The sequence below is a fragment of the Pongo abelii genome, chromosome 3, assembly GCF_028885655.2.
Source record: "Pongo abelii isolate AG06213 chromosome 3, NHGRI_mPonAbe1-v2.0_pri, whole genome shotgun sequence".
Classification (NCBI taxonomy): domain Eukaryota; kingdom Metazoa; phylum Chordata; class Mammalia; order Primates; family Hominidae; genus Pongo; species Pongo abelii.
Window position 1 is genome coordinate 94,645,279 of NC_071988.2, and position 23,060 is coordinate 94,668,338.

The following is a 23,060-nucleotide window of genomic DNA, read 5'->3' on the forward strand; positions in this document are numbered from 1 at the left end:
TTATGCAGCGCTTTTCTTTCTGTGTCTGATTTATTTCACTTAACATGATGTTCTCCAGGTTCATTCACATATTCTCATATGGCAGAATTTCCTTCTTTTTAAAGATTAAATAGTATTCCATTGTGTGTATGTGTGTGTGCGTGTGAGATTTATTTATTTAGTTAGTTTTTTATATGTTGACTGACAGGTTGTTTTCATATTTTGGCTATTGTGAATAATGAGGTAATAAACATGGAAGTGCAGGTATATCTTCTTAATTTTTTATTTTTAATTTTTGTGAGTACATAGTAGGCGTACATATTTATATCTTTGAGATACTGATCTCACTTCCTTTGGATATATATGCATAAGAGAGATTGCTGGATTATATCTGTTCTGGCCCTTTATTCCTTTAACATTTGCAGTATTTTAAGTTTTTTTTGGTTGTCTATTTGATTAGGTATTGTGCATACTTAGCCTGTGGACTTTTGTTCCAACTCAGTAGATTTTTTCCAGTGAAACACAAAGGTAATTTTTTTTTCTGGTTAATATTTAGCAAGAATTCTGCAGACTGATCAAAAAAATCAAATACTCAGTATTTCAGAAATAGATTAAATAGGTTACTTTTTTACTGGTAATGTGAAAGAATGATATAAAAACTTGATTTTCCTCAGCAACATTACTTTCTTTTGTAAATGTGGTTTCTAGAAAGATGAAACAATTAAAACTTACAGGTTTTATTTTTTTCTTGTTTTTTTTGACTGAATCCCTAACCCTGCCCACACAACCTCAGGATGTAGGTAAGAAATTTACTTGTATATCAGCTAAAGCATGACCAGTTAGGATAATTTCTGTTTTTAAAATTTTGTTTTCTTTCAAGTTAATTCTTTACTTGCTTTTTTCACCCTCTCACTAATTTACATAGACTAACCAGTTATCCAAAACTAACCTTTTCAGAATTTTTATTTTGATGGTAATTTTTATATTACCAAGTCTATATGAAGAAAGAGTTGTCACATCTGAAAAATAATCAGCAGTCTATGACAGGACAGAAAGTGTTGCTAGGAGATACATTTGGATTTTAATATTGGTATTTCTTGCATATGTGTATAGTTTATGGTAACAGTGGAATGATAGATGTTAACTGGGATTTTTCTGGAACCTTTGATTGTCCAACATATTTTCCAACTATATCTTTATGGAATGCAGAACCTAGTTCCTCCTTCAACTGTACAGTTTGAACATCTCTCCTGAGCCTGGCCAAGGCCATCTCAGTCTGGAGGAAGGGATGACTTTTTTTATTTCTTCCATCCAAAGGGGAAATATTTTGAACCTCATATGTCTAGACGAGGTGTCTTTTTCTAATCCTTTTGGCCTAGAAGGAGCTCCTTTCTTTGAGTTGAACAAATGTGCCCTAAGCATGGCAGTGGCCTTGAAGGCATGGATCGTGTCTTACGTGTCTTACTCAATTTGACATGCCCCTACAATACCAGCTAGTGAAGACTGATCATTTTTGAGTTTTCCTGCTTCTTTTCCTTTGTAACAACCTGTTTCAAAATCTTGATTTTTTGCCTCTTTAATATCTTTTGTATCTATATTTTCCTTTTCATTTCCATTACTCCTACCAAAATTTACAACTTGCTGATTTCTCAGAGTGACAGTTGCAAAGTCTCCTATTGCCTTCTTACTTTGTCCCATCCACCCTTCTTTTGCCCATTTATTTGACAATAGTTCTTTCTATCTTTTTCTATTTGTCAGGCACTGTGGAAAGTCCCATGACATTAGATACACCACTACCTGACTCGTATTTCTTAGTGTATAGAAATGATCAGATTACTATCCTATATAAACATTTTCCAGGGCTCTCCATGTCTTCCAAATGAAGCCCACACTCCTCAGCTTTATATACAAGACTCCTATAATCTGGACCCAGGTTCTTTCTATCCTAGGTACCATTATTCCTCTTTGTGACCCACTTTCTCATCAAAATAGATAGACTTTCCCTAAATACTTCTCAAGATTTCTTACCTTAATGCTTTTACTCACATCATTCTCTCTCCACACAGACAGACAGGGTTTTTCATTTTTCTGTTAGCTGAATCTCTTACATTTACTCATGCTCAACTCATATCTCACTCCTCCTATAATCCTTTTTTTTCTTTCTTTCTCACCCAGGATTCATAATGCATTGCCAACTTAATCCCATTCTAAATTAGATTATTGTCACATGCATGAGTAACTTCCATTAGAGAGCAGCTTAGGAACCTGTTGTGAAAGGGAGATATTTTAGTCATTGTTGATTGCTTCACAGGGTCCAGCACAACACTTTGCAAAAAATAAACGTAGTTGATGTGAACAAACATAAATGTGCTCCAATTAGTATATGCTCATTGGGAGGGAATCCATGATTTTAGGTGGATCTGGAGATGACCTAAATAGCTATGACTGAGTAGTGCTATAAACTATGCTGACCACCAGCATGCTACAGCATCTCTCATCAGGCTCTGTTATGGCATTGAATCAGCCATTAGTTAATCTTCATATCACTTCTCTAGTCATAAATGATAGACATTTAGCATGGTAATGTATTTGACATTTCTATCTGGGGAGCCATCAATGGCAAATTTAAAGTCTAGTCAGATTAAGATTTATTTAGGTCAATTCAATTTGGTAAATATTTCTTGAACACATAATCAACAATGATTAAGATTTCCTATTTTGTTCACATGACTTATTTGTTTCTTGTTAAATATGCAAAATTATCTCCTGTCATCAGTGGTCTATTTTGTATTTTATACACTTAAATGCCATGTATAGTTATTTGTTTGAAAAATGTTAGAAAACCATGCTATGTAATAACCTAAATATTCTTGCTTTTCAGAGAACTTCAATAGTACTCAAAAATTTATAGAAGAGAATATTGAATACATGTGAGTTGTGCTAAATACTTTTTGATGATGATTTTTAAAATGATATATTCTAGAAATGTTAATGCTTCTCAAAAGTAATTTAACTAAATAGAAACCATATCCAGGAAGACAACTTTAATTATAAAATTCAGGCAAAGAAGTTGTAAAATTTATAGCCATTACAATAGATAATTTCCTGAGGCTAGTCAGGATGTTCCTGTGACTTTTTCTTGGCCATAAATGGAAATTCTGCAACTGATTTTTGTATACCCCATGTGAACTGTTGCAGCACCATTATTGCATTTGCTCAGTATGTTCAGGAAGCAACCTTTGAAGAAATGGAAAAGCTGGTGAAAGACATGGTAGAATACAAAGACAGATGTATGGCTGACAAGACGCTCCCAGAGTGTTCAAAATTACCTGTAAGTAAATTGCTTGTGTTTCTTTTCCTTTTTTCTTCTCTCTTTCTTTCCTTCTTCTTTTTTTTTTTTTTTTTTTTTTGAAACAGAGTCTCACTCTGTCACCCAGGCTGGAGTGTAGTGGCAATCTTGGCTCACTGCAACCTCCACTTCCTGGGTTCAGGCAATTCTCATGCCTCAGCCTCCCAAGTAGCTGGGATCACAGGCATGCACCACCACGCCCAGCTAATTTTTTTGTATTTTTAGTAGAGATGAGGTTTTGCCATGTTGACCAGGCTGGTCTCAAACTCCCGACCCCAAGTGATCCTCCCACCTCGGCCTCCCAAAGTGTTGGGATTGCAGGCATAAGCCACTGTGCCCAGCCAATTGCTTGTGTTTCTTAAACACACAAGATTTTTTCCCAACACTGAGATAATTTCTGGCTTGAAAGTACGAAATGAAAGATATTCTGTGCACAGCATTTTCAGTTTGCTTAATTTTGGTATTTAGAACAAGGTACTTTCTTTGGGAAAGATACTAATTCTGTATTTTGATAAACAGAAGGAGCTTGCTGTGTATTTGCAGTATGTATACAGTATGCCCTATATGTTCAGGCAGAGGAGGAAGCCATAGCTTGAAAATGCACATGAGATTACAGAGGTACCTCCTTAGCTGCCTCTCTCAATATGTATTCTATTGTGACATCCCTTTTCTGGGCCTCCTCCAAGTAGAATCACTATCTGCATCTCCAAAAAACTACTACTAAACACTACTTCTAAACACTCTACCAATACATTAACATACCAGCATGTCATCACCTTGGGAGGTGAGTAGAAAAGCCTGGTGGAAGGGAAATATAGGCAGCAAGGGAAGAGTAAGAGGTGAAAGTGTCTTGTGACAAGACAGAGGAACAAAGATTCTGAAAGTGCAGGATGATTGTCAAGGGTTTGGGTAAAAATGCTTTGATTTGGCACACCTGTTCTCCCAGCTATTTAGGACACTTTGGCTGGAAGATCACTTGAGCCCAGGAGTTCAAATCTAGCCTGCACGACATGTCAAGATTCCATTCCAAAGAAGAAGCAGAAAACAAGAAGGAGAAGGAGAAGGAGAAGGAGAAGTGGAAGAAGAAGAAGAAGAAGAGGAGGAGGAAGAAGAAGAAGAAGAAGAAGAAGAAGAAGAAGAGGAAGAAGAAAAAGGAGAAGAAGAAGAAGAAGAAGGGGAGGAGGAGGAGGAAGAGAAGGAGGAGGGGGGGAAGGGAAGGGGAAGGGGAAGGGGAAGGAGAGGAGAAGGAGAAAGAGAAGGAGCTCTGTTGGTAATGGTGGGAAAATTATTCATTGTTTTTTCTCAGTGAGTACAGAAGCTTTACTTTACCATGACTAAAAATTGTCCTTTTCTTCTCTGTTGTATAGAATAATGTTTTACAGGACAAAATATGTGCTATGGAGGGGCTGTCACAAAAGCATAATTTCTCACACTGCTGCAGTAAGGTTGATTCTCAAAGAAGACTCTGTTTCTTCTATAACAAGAAAGCTGATGTGGGATTTCTGCCTCCTTTCCCTACCCTGGATCCTGAAGAGAAATGCCAGGCTTATGAAAGTAACAGAGAATCCCTTTTAAATCAGTAAGTTTAATCTTAGTAAAAAATTATCCAGTTGAAGAATTAGTCTTAGGCTGAATCTAATACCTATCTCAAATAAATATGGCTGGGTTCATTAATTTATTGATTGATTGTTTCATTCATTCAAAACATACTGTGTGTCAGATACTGCGCTCAGTGTTCAGGATATAACTATGATCAAGATATGGACCCTGCTTACAAGACCCTTATATTAATGAATTTTATCTTCTAATTGGTAAGTCCTAGAGCAGAGGTGTGTGCATGGTGTTAAATTGGTAGGATGCACAGTAGAGGAAATAATATACTCTTCCCAAGGGGAAGTTGCTGTTTTCACCTCAGGCAGGCATTCAATTACGGGATGTTTAGCAAAACATCTGTTTTTAATATAGTGCTGTCATTCAGAAACAGAGACTTTTTCTGGAAGGTTGGTATGCTCCTTGAAATCTAAATCTAAATCACAAGTTTATCTGAAAAAAAGTAAACAGGACCCCTGAATCTCAGATGGAATGTGTAGAGATAGCTGTTCTTTGACCATGGAAGAGAGAACTGCTGACCTGCTGGAAGCATGTGGATGGAAGGAGAATAGCCACAGTTCAGTGTTTGGGATTAGAATTGCAATCATCATTCCTACTTTGGAGTTAGCAACTTCAATGATAAGGACTTCAAAGGACTCTTATCGGGAACTGGATAATGCTGCCTTATATTGAAGTCTTCTATATCTGGAAACCTTTCTTCCTTTTACCTTGTTTTACAATTTGCTCTTCTTGTCTCTTTCTGTTTTTTCTTTTCCTTCCTATCTTACCCTCCCTTCCCTTCCCTTCTCTTGTCTACATTCATTGCTTCCTGTTTCTTCTCTTGCCCTTCTTCTCTCTTTCATTTTTTTTATAGCTTTTTATATGAAGTTGCCAGAAGGAACCCGTTTGTCTTCGCCCCTACACTTCTAACTGTTGCTGCTCATTTTGAGGAGGTGGCCAAATCATGTTGTGAAGAACAAAACAAAGTCAACTGCTTTCAAACAAGGGTGGGTATAGCATTTGTTCCATGAAGAGGATAAGAAATCACTCAATACCACAGATCCAGACCCTGACTTATATTATAGCAAAAGGCTTGCTTACCATATATGATGTTCTCTTGTCACATTCAGTGATTTTCAAACCATTGGTCACCAGGTGCTGATCTAAATATTCTCTTTACCTGAGACTCTTGAAAGACAGTCAGTCATTTTCAGGGTCTCTCTCCTGGCTTTGTTTTCTTTGTAAATTGGAAGGAAGCCCTGGTGAGTGAAAGATGACATTTTATCTTTTATCTTTGACAATTTGTAGTCTTTTGACTACAAATAACATGGAATAATCTCAGTAGAGATGGCCAAGCTCATATCATGCTGCCCCACCAAGGGAGCACTTATGCACCTTTTTACCAAGTGCAATTCAATCATCGGCAAGACTGGTCCTACCTTTGTGATGTGCCATAAGTGCATATTTCTTTTAATATGTGTGTTTACTGAAATAAAAATCCTGTAGATTTTCTGTCTCTGAACAAATTTTGTAATAGTTTGAATGAATTGCTACTTAAAAATAAGAGAATAGTGAGATTTTGCTATTGTTTCAAAAGAATTTTCTCTTTCTTCTTCAGGCAATACCTGTAACACAATATTTAAAAGCATTTTCTTCTTATCAAAAACATGTCTGTGGGGCACTTTTGAAATTTGGAACCAAAGTTGTACACTTTATGTGAGTTTTATACTATATATCTTGACTCTGCTTGCATTTCCTTGTCTGTGTCCCATTTTTGTTAAATGGTTGATGACTTTTTATTTATATTCTTCCTAGTACCCAGGGGCTTTGGGGTGAGTCTGAGCCTACTTAGGTAGCTCAGGACCAGGACATTAGGTTGAGATGAGAGAAGTTTTGGGAGGTGGGGAGACCCAAAAGAGAATGGTGGCTGTGTCTGAGACATATTTAGGTTAATTGGGAATCTGAACTGGTCTGGGAGTTTCAAACCAGGGTTTTAAAACCCACAAGTGCTTTAGAAATAATTCATCCATTGGTCTTTGACTTTAACAATGAGGAGACAGCCTTGCAAAGATAAATTTTATCTCTAGTACTGACCCTAATCAATTAATAATGGGTGCTAAGGCAATGTCTTGAGAAAAATTTTGAGATTTCAAGTAGATCAGAAGGAAAGGGTTCTATCATGAATTATCTACGCCTGCCACGAGCTTACAATAGGAAGTGGTGGCCTTACACAGCATGTCTTGCTATAATAATTATGGAAGAAAGCATACCTCTCAGTTTTGTTTTTTTTTGCTCACATCCAGGACTTTGGGGTTCTTAAAATATCACCCTAAGATTTTCAAAGTGATCATGTAGGCTGTGCACCAACTATTTGATAAAGACTTCTATAAAAACAACAACAATGGTGGCAATACTTTTTGTAGCTATTCATATCATATTAGCAAATTACTCCCACTTGTTATACTTGCTGTTCAAATTATTTTTGTGGTTTATCAATTCTCTTTCCAGATATATTGCGGTACTCAGTCAAAAATTCCCCAAGATTGAATTTAAGGAGCTTATTTCTCTTGTAGAAGACGTTTCTTCCAACTATGATGGATGCTGTGAAGGGGATGTTGTGCAGTGCATCCGTGACACGGTAAATATTCTCTAAAACCAAGTTAAAATAGTGATCTTTGGCAACTATCATTTTTTTATTCTCAAGTTGCCCTGATATGTGGTTACTTTGCCACAATGAAATCAGAACGTGATTTAACTTTTGAATGAAAGCATAAAATGAAATATAAACGTTTTTATAAATAAACCTTTGGGATTTTTTATACTTGGAATTTTTAAAGATTACTCAACAGATTGTATATTATATGGCTAAATGTCTTGATGTAAAACTTCAGGAATTTCAATTTTTTCAAAGTTCATTTAGTACAGATTGAAGTTTTCTCTTACATTATAAATCCTCTTTTAGAGAGGTTAGAAACAAATAGTAAATTTCAAGGAATGACTTGTTAACATTATGTTTTTAAGAGCTGATTTCCCTGTGCTTCATTCCGCTATTCAGGTATAGTCCTTCCAAATAAGTGGATACATTAATTTAACTTTTCTTTTCCCTTTCTCTTTCGGCTCCTTTTTCCTTACCTTCTCCCTTCCCTTTTCCTGTCCCCTCCCTTTTCCCTTTCATTTCTTTCCACATTCCTTTTCCTTTCTGGCCTTTAACTGACAATTAAAAATTGTATATTCTCATGGTATACAACATGATATATATGTATGTGTATATATAACATGTTATATATGCATATATATTAATGTATACATGCACACACATTATGGAATGTCTAAATCAAACTATTTAAGATATGCATTACCTCACATACTTATTTTTTTGTGGCGAGAATACTCCAAATCTTAGCAATTTTAAAGTACTCAATATAGTGGTATGAATTCATCATTGAATCACTATGATGTACAAGAGATCTCTTGAATGTATTCCTTCTGTCCTAATGAAATTTTGTGTCCTTTAACCAACATCTCCCCAATTCCCAGCCTCTAGAAACCTTTAAAGTGATTTTCCAAGGAAAAGTATTGGTACGAATATTGTTGGCATAGTTTGAATTGTTCATGCATTCTGTTCTCACTCATAAGTGGGAGTTGAACAATGAGAACACATGGACACAGGGAGGGGAACAACACACGCCAGGGCCTGTTGGGTTGAGATTGGGTGCTGAAAGGAGAGCATCAAAGTAGCTCATGCATGCAGGGCTTAAAACCTAGGTGACAAGTTGACAGGTGCAGCAAATCACCATGGCACATGTATACCTATGTAACAAGCCTGTACATTCTGCACATCTGCACATGTATCCTGGAACTTAAAGTGAAAAAGAATTGCTCATGCATTCAAAGGTAATATAATTTTATTAAAAAAAAAACTGAGTATGAGAGCTTGCACCTGTAATTGCAGCTACTCAGGACTCAGGAAGCTAAGGAGGGAGGCTTGCTTGAGTCAGGAGTTCGAGGATACAGTACAGTGAGCTATAATCCCAACACCCTCAGCAACAGAATGAAACCTTATTTCAAAAAGAAAGAAAGAAAGAAAGAGAAAGAAAGAAAGATTCGACTTTTAGGCTTACAGTGAAGATAGCATGTCAATTAAATAACTTGAATTTTAGGGTATTGAGAAATGTTTATTTCAAACAATGGACAACAGATGTTCCCAATAATTATTTTTGCTCCTAACTGTACCCAAGTTAAAGCAGTCTCCTTTGCGATTCATTTTTGTATTGCTTGATTGTTCGTGGTGATGTAGGATTTTGTTTTTTTGTTTGTTTTTTGAGACGGAGTCTGGCTCTGTCGCCCAGGCTGGAGTGCAGTGACACGATCTCGGCTCACTGCAAGCTCCGCCTCCTGGGTTCATGCCATTCTCCTGCCTCAGCCTCCTGAGTAGCTGGGACTACAGGTGTCTGCCACCACGCCCCGCTAATGGTTTTTTGTATTTTTAGTAGAGACGGGGTTTCACTGTGTTAGCCAGGATGGTCTCGATCTCCTGACTGATGTAGGTTTTATAATGTGAAATCTAAGGTATTGAATTAGGATATAATTATAGATTTTCTGTGAAATTTGAGGCTTAGGTTAAGGGATTATGTCTCAAATTTCCTTCTTTTTAATGTCTTTCTGGAGAAATAAGAGGAATTGAATTACAGTTAACTGAAAATAGAAGTAACTTCCCAGAGGATAAGAGATGCTCTGCCTAGAACAATGATGGCATTACATGAGATGTAAATGTCTTTTTGAAGATTGGCTTCCTGGTTCTATGTGTTTTGTTGGAAACATGGTGCCGATCCCCATTTTATTTTTTACCTCAGTCCTGAGCTTCATCTTATTCCTTATCCTCCATGTTCACCAGAAGATTCCAGTCAGTGGAAATAGCTTGAGTAAAGTCATAAAGGCTTGAAATAGTCTAGTGTGTTGCTGTAACTCAACATAATTCAAGTGGGGCTGGAACGGAGAGCAGAAATAATGTACAGTCTCATTCTAGAGTCTGGAAGGGCCCAGATCAGTTTTTAAAAATTATTCAACTAGTGTGTAAATAAGATAACCCCACCCTCTCTCTAATTCCCAACTCTTATGTAGAGGTTAGAACTGTGGCAAAAGGTAGGGATGGGGACAGAGTAAAGTTGTCTATTTGAGCAGTATTTGCTAACCTGAACAGCTTCAAATGAATGATATCCATTAGAAAATGATATCCATTAGAATATGATACGATGAGTGGAATAGCTTCTTATATTTGATGAATCGTCATCTGGTAGTTGCTGTAGTTCACTCACTTGTCATTCTTTCATTCATTTATCAAATATTTACTTTGATTTTGCCATGTGCTCAGCCACAAGAGAAGACCAGGATTATAGATATTATAGTAACATGTCTTTGGTGGCCTCCACTGAAAACACAAGTGGACTCTTATGGAAAAGAAACAACATTTAGAATATAAGATGTAAACATATCAGTGTAGGAGGGTTATTTGAAAGAATAATGCTTAATAATGGATGTGAATCTATAGTACAGCCTATTTTTAAATAATTATATCATCTTAAATCCTGAGAAGTTTTAATGTAAAACTTCATGTGCATTAAGTAAATCCAAAATTTAATTCAAACAAATATTATCTAGCAAATTAATTGATGAAGTGATTCCAGATGCTGTGATCATGACTGGTTTTGCATGCCATCATTCCATAATGGAAGAAAACCCAGCCTGAAAGTAAAATAATCTCTCATTCTTATTTGGTACAGAGCAAGGTTATGAACCATATTTGTTCAAAACAAGATTCTATCTCCAGCAAAATCAAAGAGTGCTGTGAAAAGAAAATACCAGAGCGTGGCCAGTGCATAATTAACTCAAACAAAGATGATAGACCAAAGGATTTATCTCTAAGAGAAGCAAAATTTACTGACAGTGAAAATGTGTGTCAAGAACGAGATGCTGACCCAGACACCTTCTTTGCGAAGTAATATAACTCTTTATTGAATTTATAAGGCAAACAGAAAGAAACTTATAAGATTTGACTTTTGTTGCTAATTTAGGTGGAAGGACATGGTACTGTTTATTTCACTAGGCATCATATAATTTTTTTTTAATCACAGCTATAGAGTGTAGTTTTCACATAATTTTAAGAAAAAAACAACTGTATTATTAAAATAATGGCTAGCATTTATTGAGCACTTAATATGTGCCAGGCATGGGACTATATACTTTATACAGATAAACTATTTTAATTCTTACAGCAATCATACAAAATAAGTACAATTTCTCCCAATTTTTCAGATGAGCAAGCTGAGATACAATGAAGTGAATTGTTCAGATTCACAGCTAAAATTGACAGAGTAAGAATTTGACTCCAGGAAGCCTGGCCTAACAAGTTGCAGGCTTAACTGCTATGCCATGCCATCTACAACTGTTAAGGGGAAGACTAGTGAACTTGGGCCACAGGGACTATATTTGAGTTCTGGTTGAGTTTCTGGGACAAGCTAACCTTTCTGTGCTTTTTTTTTTGTCATATATAAAATTTATATAAGAATACTCATTCATCTGTAATCCCAGCTAATCAGGAGGCTGAGGCAGAGAATTGCTTGAACCTGGGAGGCAGAGGTTGCCGTGAGCTGAGATCATGCATTGCACTCCAGCCTGGGCGACAGAGTGAGACTGTCTCAAAAAGAAAAAAAAAAAAAAGAATATTTATTAATTTAAAGTTTATTAGTAATGTAATATAATCCAGGGACTTTACTGTTTTTTTTTGTTGTTGTTTGTTTTTTTAATCTCCAGGAAGCCTTCATCTATAGAGAGTATAAAGTGAGAAGAGACAAACATAAATAAATAAGTGCAAAAAATGTTCTTTTATTTCTAATAGCATCCTGTTCTAGGTAATGCAGGGAAACAGAAGAAGAAATGGTCAGTTGTATATAGCGACCCTGGAAAGGCTTAATAGGGAAGTGGTACTTGAAGAAATTTTGGTAATCTAGATAGAGAAGGTAGAGCATGAATTGAAGTTTATAATGGTTTGTTGTGTATATGGCTGTGAGTAGGGCATCTGCAGCGAGAGACCAGCATGGTGAGAGGTAGGTGGGGCCAGATCATGCAGGCATGCTAAGTAATGGGATGCCACTGAATGGTTTTAATGGAAGAATGAGGAAGGACAAATTCACTTTCAGTTTTTAGACACTTCATCTGAAGGAAATCCCAGTTTGGGGGTTGGATAACTGCGTAGGTAGTTTTCCCATTCAATGTGAAAAAGTAGCAGGTTTTGTGAGAAAGATAATATGTTTAAGTATGAGCACATTGACTTTGAGGTACCAGTAGAATAACTAATTGGGACTATCAGAAGATAATTTTATATGTGAACCTGTAGCTCTGGAAGGGAATCTGGCTTGAAATCTAGGACATAACAACAGCTAATGTTTATTGAATACTTACTAAATTTTAAGTGCCTCTCATCTACTAACCAACCAAATTTTAAAAACAACCCTCTGAAGTTAGTATACTTTTATAATCTTTATTTTTCAGATAATAAAACAGGAACAAAGAGGTTAAGTAACTTACCCAAAGTCACACATGTGGTGTGGCCAGGATTCAAATGCAAGCAGTGTGGCTCCAAACTCCTGGTCTTATAACTACTGTCCTCTACGGCTTCTAACGGTTGTGGATATTAAATCAAGTTCAATTAAACAAAATGATAGATTGTACCTGACATATGTGTTTGATAGATAAAAGCCATTTTTATTATCGTCACTATTACAACATAAAAAGTGTTTGAAACATGGGGAGAAATGATAGAGTAACAGTGAGCACACCAAGTCAGAGTGCTCAGTGTTTTAAGGTAGAGTCTTTCTGGATGTGAACATTTTAGGCAAGTCCTCAGTGGCTTCTCCAGCCTAGAGTAAGCTTCCAGGGATTTTTCTTCGCAGTATTTTGAGACATGTTTTTAGGTGTGTGTGTGTGTGTGTGTTCCCCCCCTCACTCCCAGAGAAGAAGTCCATGGCTTACATCAGATATTAAGAGGAGCTCTGATTCTCTGAACGTTAAGCACCACTGCCATGGGATATGGGAATATATCTCACAAATGGAATTGAAAAAGCAAATGGGAAGCTGGAGAGATGGTTTCAGAAAAACCAAGATTAATCAAGAAGGTCAAATCCTGAAAAAATAGGAGTGGGGAGGGGATGAAAAGAGTTACCTGGTCATGAAAAGCTTGTGAGGTATTGCGCTCACAAAACGTGGAAGATCTGAACTTACTGTGAATGAATAGATGAGATTCTTTTTTTATGAAGACTGTAAATAGCCCAGCTGAGGTACTTCGAGATGACATCTCTGTCTTGAGAAAAGAGTTAGCTTGGTAAAAAAAAAGAATGGAGTAAACATCCCAGGGGACTTAGGGTCAAATTTCACATCTTCCATTGATAGGAAGGTGCTTAACCAGTCTGTGATTTAGTTTCCTCAGTTGTAAAACAGTACGTATTTTGGGGACTAAGGGAAGTGAAATAAGAAAGTGTTTATAAAGTCCAGGAAGCACGTCTATATCTGTTATGCCCAAAGTTTGATCCAGTGTCTGGCACCTACTAAGGGCTTAATGACTGTTAGCCTTGTTCCTCTCTCTTTCTTTCCAAATCACACCCACCTATGCTCTTGAAGTCCTTGACAAAGGATTTAGAAGCCACTGCAAGTGATTTGGAGCTGAAGGGGTAAACACTCCCATAGTTGGCAAGTGACAGGATGAAGTAACGGGCAAAGCTTGCGCCTTGTCTCTCACGAAGACCACATTGTGGGTGGGAAGGAAGCCATATTCCCAGCATCTCAAGTTGGAAATCTGAATGCATTTTCAAACATAATTATATGCAATATGTATTTTTTTAGGTATATTTATTATTTCCAATGTTTTATGGATTAAATCATTCCAATAATTAGTTCCAAATAATTCTATGAATTCTCTCTTCTCAAATAAAAAATATTGTTAATCTAAAATGTACCATGGAAGAGAACTTTTGTAAAATGATCTTCTATAGCCAAAATGTCCTCTTAAATTACTCTGTGACCAAGCCAGAGGAGAAAGTTAGCTTTTGAAAGCGGAGTCAGTATTAGATCTGACTGGATTACAAAATAGTGGAATTGGGTTTTTTGCTCTTTCTCTAATTTCTAATATACAAAATTTACACATTGCAGGTTTACTTTTGAATACTCAAGGAGACATCCAGACCTGTCTATACCAGAGCTTTTAAGAATTGTTCAAATATACAAAGATCTCCTGAGAAATTGCTGCAACACAGAAAACCCTCCAGGTTGTTACCGTTATGCGGTAGGTTCCATCGTTGTAGGTTCAGAAAATCAAAAAAGAACAACTATAAAACACTTAAAAATTGATATCAGAGTTTTGCTGCAGTCTAGGGGGTAGAAAATGTGATTGGCTAATCTGAGTCTACTGTAGATTCAGCCTAAGAAGATTATTGGGAAGGCCAATGTCATCAGTTTGGCTGATGCATAATGTTTTGGACTACTAATCCAATGTGTTAATTCAAAAAAGTCTTCCCATTAAACATTTTAAATTTACGTTTTTCTTTATGTATTCTGTATTTTATTAAGCCGTATTGGATATTACATGATTTCAAAAGTAATGATTGTTGTAGATGACTAGGAAAATATTCTGTATTTTATTAAGCCATATTGGATTCTTTATGATTTCAAAAATAATGATTGATTGTTGTTGATTATTAGGAAAGCACCAAAGGTTACAAAAAAACCCTTTTCTGATTCTTCCACTGGGAAATAGCTATAATTCACATTTGTGTTCAACTCTTCAGTACATATACGTATATATACGTGTATTTTAAAAAATAAGATTTGCATAATTCCTAGAAAATGTTTGGACCTGTTTTTTTATTTGGTATCATAGAAAACTTTTTTGTTGTTGTTGTTATAAATTGTGCTTCCTTGGTTTCCTGCTATTGCCACAAAGTGAGCGGCTTAAACCAACAAAAATTTATTGTCTCACAAGAGGCCAGAAGCCTGAAATGAGTCTCATGGGGCTAATATCAGGTGTCAGAAGGGCTGTGTTCCCTCTAGGGAAGCTAGTCCTTGACTCTTCTTGTGTCTAGTATAGAAAACTTTTTACATCATTAAACAGACGTCAAAATAAACTTGTTTTTAAATGATGGTATCCCATCATAATTATTTAATTTATTTAACTGATTTCCTACTGTGTGTTTGACATTTTGGATGTTTACTTAGGGTGTTTTTCATTTTGTAAGTGACCCTGAGATGAACGTCTCCTTCCATTTATCTTTATTAATATTTATGACTTTTTTCTTAAGATGGATTATCAGAGGGAAAATTATTGGATCAAAATATATGAACTTTAAAAAAACATTTGACACAAATTGTTGAATTACTGTCTAGAAAGTTGTTGCTGGTGTCTAGCCCCACAACAGTGCTTGGAAATGCTCATTTCAATGTCGCTTTTACCAACATTGCACATGGAAATTAACTTTGCTAGATTTATATGTAAATAACAGTGTTTGTGTTTTTAAAAAACCTTTATTTGACTTTTAATTTACGTTAAATTTTTTCCATACGATTTTAGCTATTTACACATTTTCTGTGAAAAATCTGTTCATGTTTACTACCCATTTTCCTGTTGAAATTAGTGTTTTTCATATAAATTCATATGTATTTCTGAATACATATTAGAGAAATTAATAATTTGATGTTTTTTGATTTATTTCTCATTCCTTTGATATGTGCTACTTTTGCTTTATCAAAATATTTTTTTTCACTTGCCACAAACACCAGTTTATACCCATTCAAATTTGAGCAATGGAATAAGACTTGGATCCCTGCTCTGTAATTGTCCCTAATGAGGTAGTCTGTTTCTGATCCTTAAATTAATCATAGCGCTAGAAAATTCTCTCTTTTCATGGAGATACAATTTGCTCCACAATAGCCATCCACTGGTGTTTAGTTCTCTCTCTGGTGGCCACTCAGAAGATGTCCAATTTTATGCCACGTGAGAGATAGTCCATCAAATATTTGAAGAAAACTGTTGGAGGTTTTAAGTTACAAATCTAAACAATGAAAAAATCAAAAAGAGCAACATGATTTAAAATGTTCTGTAACAACACTTACTAGCTGGGGCATTCTGGGTAAGTCACTTAATTTCACAAGGCCAGTTGCCTTTACTTAAAAATGGAGATAACAACTGCTCTTGCCACTTCAAAGTGACAACTGAATGTTATTATTTTCAACATACAATTTAAATTCTATTTTGTAATTTGGAAGGCTCTGAAATATGTACAAGATGATAATAAAAAATTTGGACTTTTATATTTAGCAAGAAATATATTTTTATATACATAATTAAAAAAATTAAGTTCTTGCACATGCTTGTAAAAAGTGCCCTGAATTTAGTGTAATAATGAGAGTTTGAAAATACCGTAGAAATAAGAAATGCTATTCTACACATTGATGTAAAGCTTATGGTTAAATTTTAGATAAAATACTTGTAACCATGATTATTCTTATTTTCAGGAAGACAAATTCAATGAGACAACTGAGAAAAGCCTCAAGATGGTACAACAAGAATGTAAACATTTCCAGAATTTGGGGAAGGATGGTTTGAAATACCAGTAGGTTGTTTGCACAAGTGGGCTAACACTTGCCACTAGAATTGAATACATAATCCCTCGAAGTGTAAAAAAGTTAGCTGTCAAGTTTTTCAGTTATGGCTGATTCATAAACTCTTGGAAGAATTTTTTTCAAAAGTCAAGAACGCCTATTGAACTGTCACATTAATCTTTTATCAGAAATGAAGCTAAAAATAAAAGAAATACAGGATTCTGGAGACATTGATTCTCTAATGCTTTGGTTTCTGTTTGACATTGGCTTTCTCACTGCCAATCTAGAATCCCTGGATTCTCACCCATTTCAAAGTGGGACACTGCATATTTCAGGTCATTACAGTTTCTTTGGGGAAGAGATAGTTTGCCTTGCCTTGCCTTAAGGCTACCTTACCTCAGTTTATAGAAATAACTCAGGATGTGCTTAACACTTTAATATTTAGCTTTTTAGTGCTCTTGTGAGCATTTGTGAATAATATGCAGTTTGGGTTTTTTTCAATTATTATGCCAATGTATTTTATTATCATTATTATTATTGTTATTATTATTATTACTATATATTTTTGAGACAGGGTCTCTCTGTCACCCAGGCTGGAGTGCAGTGGTGTGATCTCAGCTCACTGCAATCTCTGCCTCACAGGCTCAAGTGATCCTCCCATGTCAGCCTCTCAAGTAGCTAGGGCTACAGACGTGAGCCACCATCCCTGGCTGATGTTTGTATTTTTTGGTAGAGACGGCGTTTTGCCATGTTGCACAGGCTGGTCTTGAACTTCTGAGCTCAAGCAATCCAACCCTTTGGCCTTTGCTGGGATTACTGGTGTGAGCCACTGCACCTGGCCTCATGCTAATGTATTATTTATTGAAACTAAGCATCTTTAAATCAAAATAAAACACAGTTTAAAAATATCTGACTTTACTATTTCTGCAATTTGGCTGTTAGCTGACAATTCAAACTTAGTTCATTAAAAATCTTAGTTTTTTTCATCTCAGATTATCCAACATATATTGATTAAATTCTTTCTTTAAAATATTTTCTAATGATGCAAATTATTTTAAGCAGGATTTTAGATACTAGCCAATGTATTTGCTGTCAAAGAGCTCCTATACTCAAAGATAACGCAGGTAGGCAAATCTAAGAGCTTCTGAGACAACCGTGAAATTAGAAAGGAAGCTAAAATAGATATAGGAAGCAGGGTGCAGGAAAACAGGAAATAAAGACATATTTCTCTACTTTATAAGAGAGCTAAAGTTCATGTTGCACCTATACTGGTTGTCCTTAGCCTTGAAGGGTCTGGGCTTCAGCAGTAATTCAAGGGAAAATGGGTATCTGCTTTCGTTCAGAACCAAACAGACAAATGTTCTTTCAGTTACCTCATCAGGCTCACGAAGATAGCTCCCCAACTCTCCACTGAAGAACTGGTGTCTCTTGGCGAGAAAATGGTGACAGCTTTCACTACTTGCTGCACATTAAGTGAAGAGTTTGCCTGTGTTGATAATTTGGTGAGCATGGCCTGTGTACCAGACTATTCTTTATTTTTTTTAAAAAAAAGAATATTTGCACTCATTGATTTACCGTGATTATTCATATTCCTTTCTTCATTGTTTTAATATTGTTTAATATTGTTTAATATTGTTAAGCAAAAATTGTCAAGTTTTCCTTTTGGCTCACTTTGTGAAAACCCTAAGAAGTAAAACAGAATGTCTTAAATATTTTTGGAGAGTACTTCAAATTATCTTTCTTATTTCTTCATTATATTAGAAGGGATTTGTTAGGACAAATGATTTAAGAATCATAATATTGTTTCAAAATGATACAGGAAACTTTATAATTTTAAGTAAGGTTACAGATTCTTCCTCTTGGCCCAATTGCTTCATCCAGCAATCAGGCATTGAATACATCTCTTTAGGGCTGGGGTGGAGAGTACCTTTAGGGAGATTCCGGGAGGGGAAGAAACCCTAGTACCACAGTGTTTGATCACCCCTTTCAGTCAGCTTTTTGCATCTGTCTGTTTGCAATTGAAAGTTTGTTTATATGCCACCAAGAAATTAATTTGTAGGCATCTAAATTCTTATGGCTTGGATTTTGGTCATAATGCCATTTAGGACCCCAGCTTCTAGTTTTATTTGTATATAGTGATATGTCATGAGTGCATGTGTTTTATGAGTGAGGTTAACAGTGATCTTAGAAAGATCTAAGTATTCATCTAACCATATTGTTAGAAATTCCATTCAAGTTTTAAGATCATATCTCAGTTGCAACTCTCGTTGGTACAGGCAGATTTAGTTTTTGGAGAGTTATGTGGAGTAAATGAAAATCGAACTATCAACCCTGCTGCGGACCACTGTTGTAAAACAAAATTTGCCTTCAGAAGGCCCTGCTTTGAGAGTTTGAAAGCTGATAAAACATATGTGCCTCCACCTTTCTCTCAAGATTTATTTACCTTTCACGCAGACATGTGTCAATCTCAGAATGAGGAGCTTCAGAGGAAGACAGACAGGTACAAACAATCTCTTCCATTCTTCTCTTTCTTTGGTTTGAAGACACACCATGTATTAGTGAGAAGGTTTATCTAGTGGATATGTGTTTTTGATATCACAATCCTGTTCCTTCCACCAAATTGTCCAGTCTCTTCTATTCGGAAAAATACAAGTGCATATTGTTTTTTTTTTGCCATTGTTTATATCTAGCTTGTCTTTTAATTTGAAAGAGACTTGGAATGTCCAGGTCTAACATCACCTTTAGAAAGTTTACAGCAGCCAGCAAAAAGGCTCATAGGCAGGCCGATAATGAATTTCACTTCCTTGAGAGAATGCCCAGAGAATATCATTTAGTGTTTACAAAGGAGAGGCCTAAAGGGCCAGGAAGTTTACTTTCATTTTCTCAACAAATGCTTTAAAATGCCAGGAAATTAGACCTAGTTTTTTGGATTTAGACAGAGTCTGCCTAATGTGTAGTGGAGACAACATTCAGCTACCAAATATGAGGAAATGGAGGTTGTTTTGGACATGAATTTTCTGGAAAGATCAGATGTATTCATGTATACCATAATACTTGGCATAATAAAGGCTTAATGTATGTTTTCATTTTTAAATAGAATAATACTTACTCTTACTATGTGCAATATTCATAGATTCACAGTGCAATACACCCTTGTATTTTCCAGTCCATCCTATTCTAGTCTGGTCTATTTTATTCTTTTTAACTATCCTGTTTTCATTTTAAAAATGAAAGCGAGAAAATGCAAATTTTTGTTAATTCTTAGATCTAAGGATGGGCATACGGGACTTATTACATTTTCCTCTTTACTTTGGTGCATGAAAATTTTATTACTTAAAATAATAACTCTAAAAATGTACTCTAAAATGTACTTTTAAGACATCAATGGGTTGCCCCCTGAAGTTTGGAATTCTATAAGTTACTAGAATACTGGAATTCTAGAAGTCACTAGAAAATAAGGAAATCATTATTGTCTATGGCTGTTGTCACACTTAATTGTGATAGCTTATTTTTTTAATTGCTCCTTTGGCATCATTTTTAATTGACATATAATAGTTGTACATATTTTGGGGGTACATGTGATATTTTGATAACTGCATAAACGTGTAATGATCAAGTCAGGGTAATTGGAATGTCCATCATCTAAAACATTTATCTTTTCTTTGTATTGGGAACATTACAATTCTTCTCTTCTAGCTATTTTGAAATATACAATAAATTACTGTTAACTGTAATTTTCCTACTATACTACTGAATACTAGAACTTATTACTGCTATCTAATTGTGTTTTTGTACTCCTTGGCCAACTTCTCTTCATCCCCCTCTTCCTCCTTGTTAATACTTTTTGTATAATTTTGTGTGTGACAAAACCCTTCAAAGAATGTTACTGTGGAAACCATTCTCTAGATTTAATAGGAAAGTTTCAGAAGACCAATTCAAAGTGGGATATTTCAACTCTTTACCCACACCCAAGCTGAGACTCAAGACGTGTTTCTGTAACAAGCATTTTGGAATAGAAATGCTTCAGAAAGAAAGTGTTAATTAATTTTATTTGACATCTTTTGGCCACAGGTTTCTTGTCAACTTAGTGAAGCTGAAGCATGAACTCACAGATGAGGAGCTGCAGTCTTTGTTTACAAATTTCGCAAATGCAGTGGATAAGTGCTGCAAAGCAGAGAGTCCTGAAGTCTGCTTTAATGAAGAGGTAGTTTTATTTCTTTTCTACTGAAATTCAACTGGTTTTCCTGGTCAAATAAAATAAAACAGAACCCTGTAGGACCCTGCTTCCTCTCTGCAGTGTCTACCAGGACTACATTTGAGAGCACAATTGCTACACAACTAATATGTAGACATCTCTGAAATACACTTTGAGCAGTGCCTCCTTAGTGCAGAAAAAGCTATCAGAAGACCTGGGTTGTAACCCCAGCCGTCTTGTAAGTCATGCAACTTAAACTGAATGGCAGTTAACTATCTTTAAATGAGGATGGTAATAATTATCCCCGAATTACACCTTTGGTTCTTATTTTTTGGTTTTGAACCACTCACTATCTTAATAAGACAGAGTCAAAGCGACTTGCAAAGGAAATCATAAACAGCTCCAAATGCAGCAGAGCAGGAAGGGTATTAGAAAGTGAAGTCTTTCAGGAATGGCTGTCTCACTTTCCCAGGCCTTGTGCTAACATCCCGCAGTTGAGAATAAAGAGGGAGTGGAGGGTAAGGGTAGTCAGGGAGAAAAGGGAGAAATGTCCCTTGCTTGCCCTCGCTCCAGTGAAGGTAGTCTGTAGCCATTTGCTCTGGTTTGAACCTCAGCAACCCATGAATGTTAGCCCCAGTGGATGGCTCCATGGAAATGCCTGTTCACTGTTTTCCAACTTTATTTCTCACTGTTTCTTTTCTAGGAACACTCACTCCACTCCAAACTCACAATTCATGTAAACTCACAGGCAGACAAACTCACACACATGATTCATTCTGGTTGTGAGCCATCTACTTTTCTGAGTGACAGTTTGTGGAAATTTTTTGGGGGTACATATTACTAGTTTTTAAAAAATATACCTAATTTTAAGTAGAGGATATTAATCAATATCTAGCATTTATCTGAGTGATCGTGTACATTAGGGCCATGTGAAGGAAAGGATGAATTTATTGGCAGTTGTAAAGAGCCTTTCGGTGTCTATTTCTTCACTAGAAGAAAGAATGTTTACTGTTTCCCTATACAGTGTGGGAATGATTTAATTTTCTTCAAAATTCAGGAAAACATGCTTATCTAAATTTAAACTAGTGTCTTACATTTTTCTTCCTATGTGTTTTTATTTCCATCCGTCACCTTAGAGTCCAAAAATTGGCAACTGAAGCCAGCTGCTGGAGATATGTTAAGAAAAAAAGCACCAAAGGTAATACCCTCTGCCTCATTCAAATGTCAAATGTATTTGTGGCTTATTTGATCTCCCTGCCTTTTCTCCCTCATGCTTCATTGTCTATTTCTGGTTCATCCTACAGGAACCAGAAATGCACATGTAGCTAACAGACCCCGATATTGTTCCTCTGTTTTTCTGGGTATCAGCCACTCCTTATGGGATGGCAATGCTGCATTTGTGCTAGCCCTTCTCCTGCTGTTCAATCAGTTTTCTAGATAGCCAAGAGGTGCTTAAGTCCTCTGCCTTCCTACTCATGTATTCAGCTGTCTGGACCACAAAGGAGAGATGATGGAACCTCTGAATGTTGACAGAAAGAAGAGGGGTAACTCCCTGGGGACTGAGGTGGGCAGACAGGCCTCAGTGACCCTTTCCAATAATCTTTTAAGAATATTGCTTTACTGAGATATGATTCACATACAAACCAAGGGTATTGCTACAGCATTTACATGAACAAAAAGTGATATGTTTGTGATTTCAAAAAGATATATAAAGATGCCCTCCCCTTTGTGGCTTATGTAAGACCTGAAACACAAACCTTAGCAACAAAATGTTGCATAGATATAGGAGTTATATACAGTGTCAGTGAAGAGAGACCTGGACCTCAACAGAAGGTAGGTTGGGATCTACAAGGGGCAAAACACGGTTACCACTAATAGTTTTTTCAAATACTCGACTTTCTATCACCCAAGTTTCAACATTTCATGTTTTTTTGATGCATGAAATACTATTTTTTCTTTCCAGGGATAACCAACTTACAGGCTTCCTATCTGTGTGGTGATGAATCGCATGTCCTGAGAACAAAATAAAAGGATTTTTCTGTGACTGTCACCTGAAATAATATATTGCAGCAAGCAATAAACACAACATTTTGTAAAGTTATTTTTCAGACTGATGTCATAAATCAACCTAATCACAAAATTAAGCAATCACGATTCATTCATTCCATCAGCATCTTTTGCTCACATGGCTGCACCATTCCCTATCCATTAAAGATGGAAGTCTGAATAGCAACTGCATAGGCACAGTGCTCTAAGATGTCCTTGCCACTACTGGAAAGAAAACTGAGAATTTTGGGCATG

The 23,060-nt window shown here is 36.0% G+C and overlaps 1 protein-coding gene across 1 annotated transcript; it reads left to right on the top strand.

Annotated features, from left to right (window-relative positions):
* Positions 1 to 660: 660 nt before the first annotated feature.
* On the top strand, positions 661 to 22,860 carry AFM (afamin). The gene is made up of 15 exons (XM_002814855.5): positions 661 to 779; positions 2,861 to 2,909; positions 3,178 to 3,310; positions 4,696 to 4,907; positions 5,793 to 5,925; positions 6,537 to 6,634; positions 7,427 to 7,556; positions 10,699 to 10,913; positions 14,120 to 14,252; positions 16,478 to 16,575; positions 17,934 to 18,066; positions 18,841 to 19,064; positions 20,636 to 20,768; positions 21,896 to 21,960; positions 22,738 to 22,860. Exons 1-14 carry the CDS (start codon positions 692 to 694, stop codon positions 21,914 to 21,916), a joined length of 1,800 nt encoding a protein of 599 aa, XP_002814901.3. The 5' UTR covers positions 661 to 691; the 3' UTR covers positions 21,917 to 21,960; positions 22,738 to 22,860.
* Positions 22,861 to 23,060: the final 200 nt, after the last annotated feature.

Excerpts from the sequence above, each read along its gene's own strand:
- AFM (XM_002814855.5), top strand. The coding sequence starts at position 692 with ATGAAACAATTAAAACTTACAGGTTTTATTTTTTTCTTGTTTTTTTTG. Across the intron at positions 5,926-6,536 it reads TCAACTGCTTTCAAACAAGG|GCAATACCTGTAACACAATA; the intron begins GTGGGTATAGCA and ends TTTCTTCTTCAG. Across the intron at positions 6,635-7,426 it reads ACCAAAGTTGTACACTTTAT|ATATATTGCGGTACTCAGTC; the intron begins GTGAGTTTTATA and ends TTCTCTTTCCAG.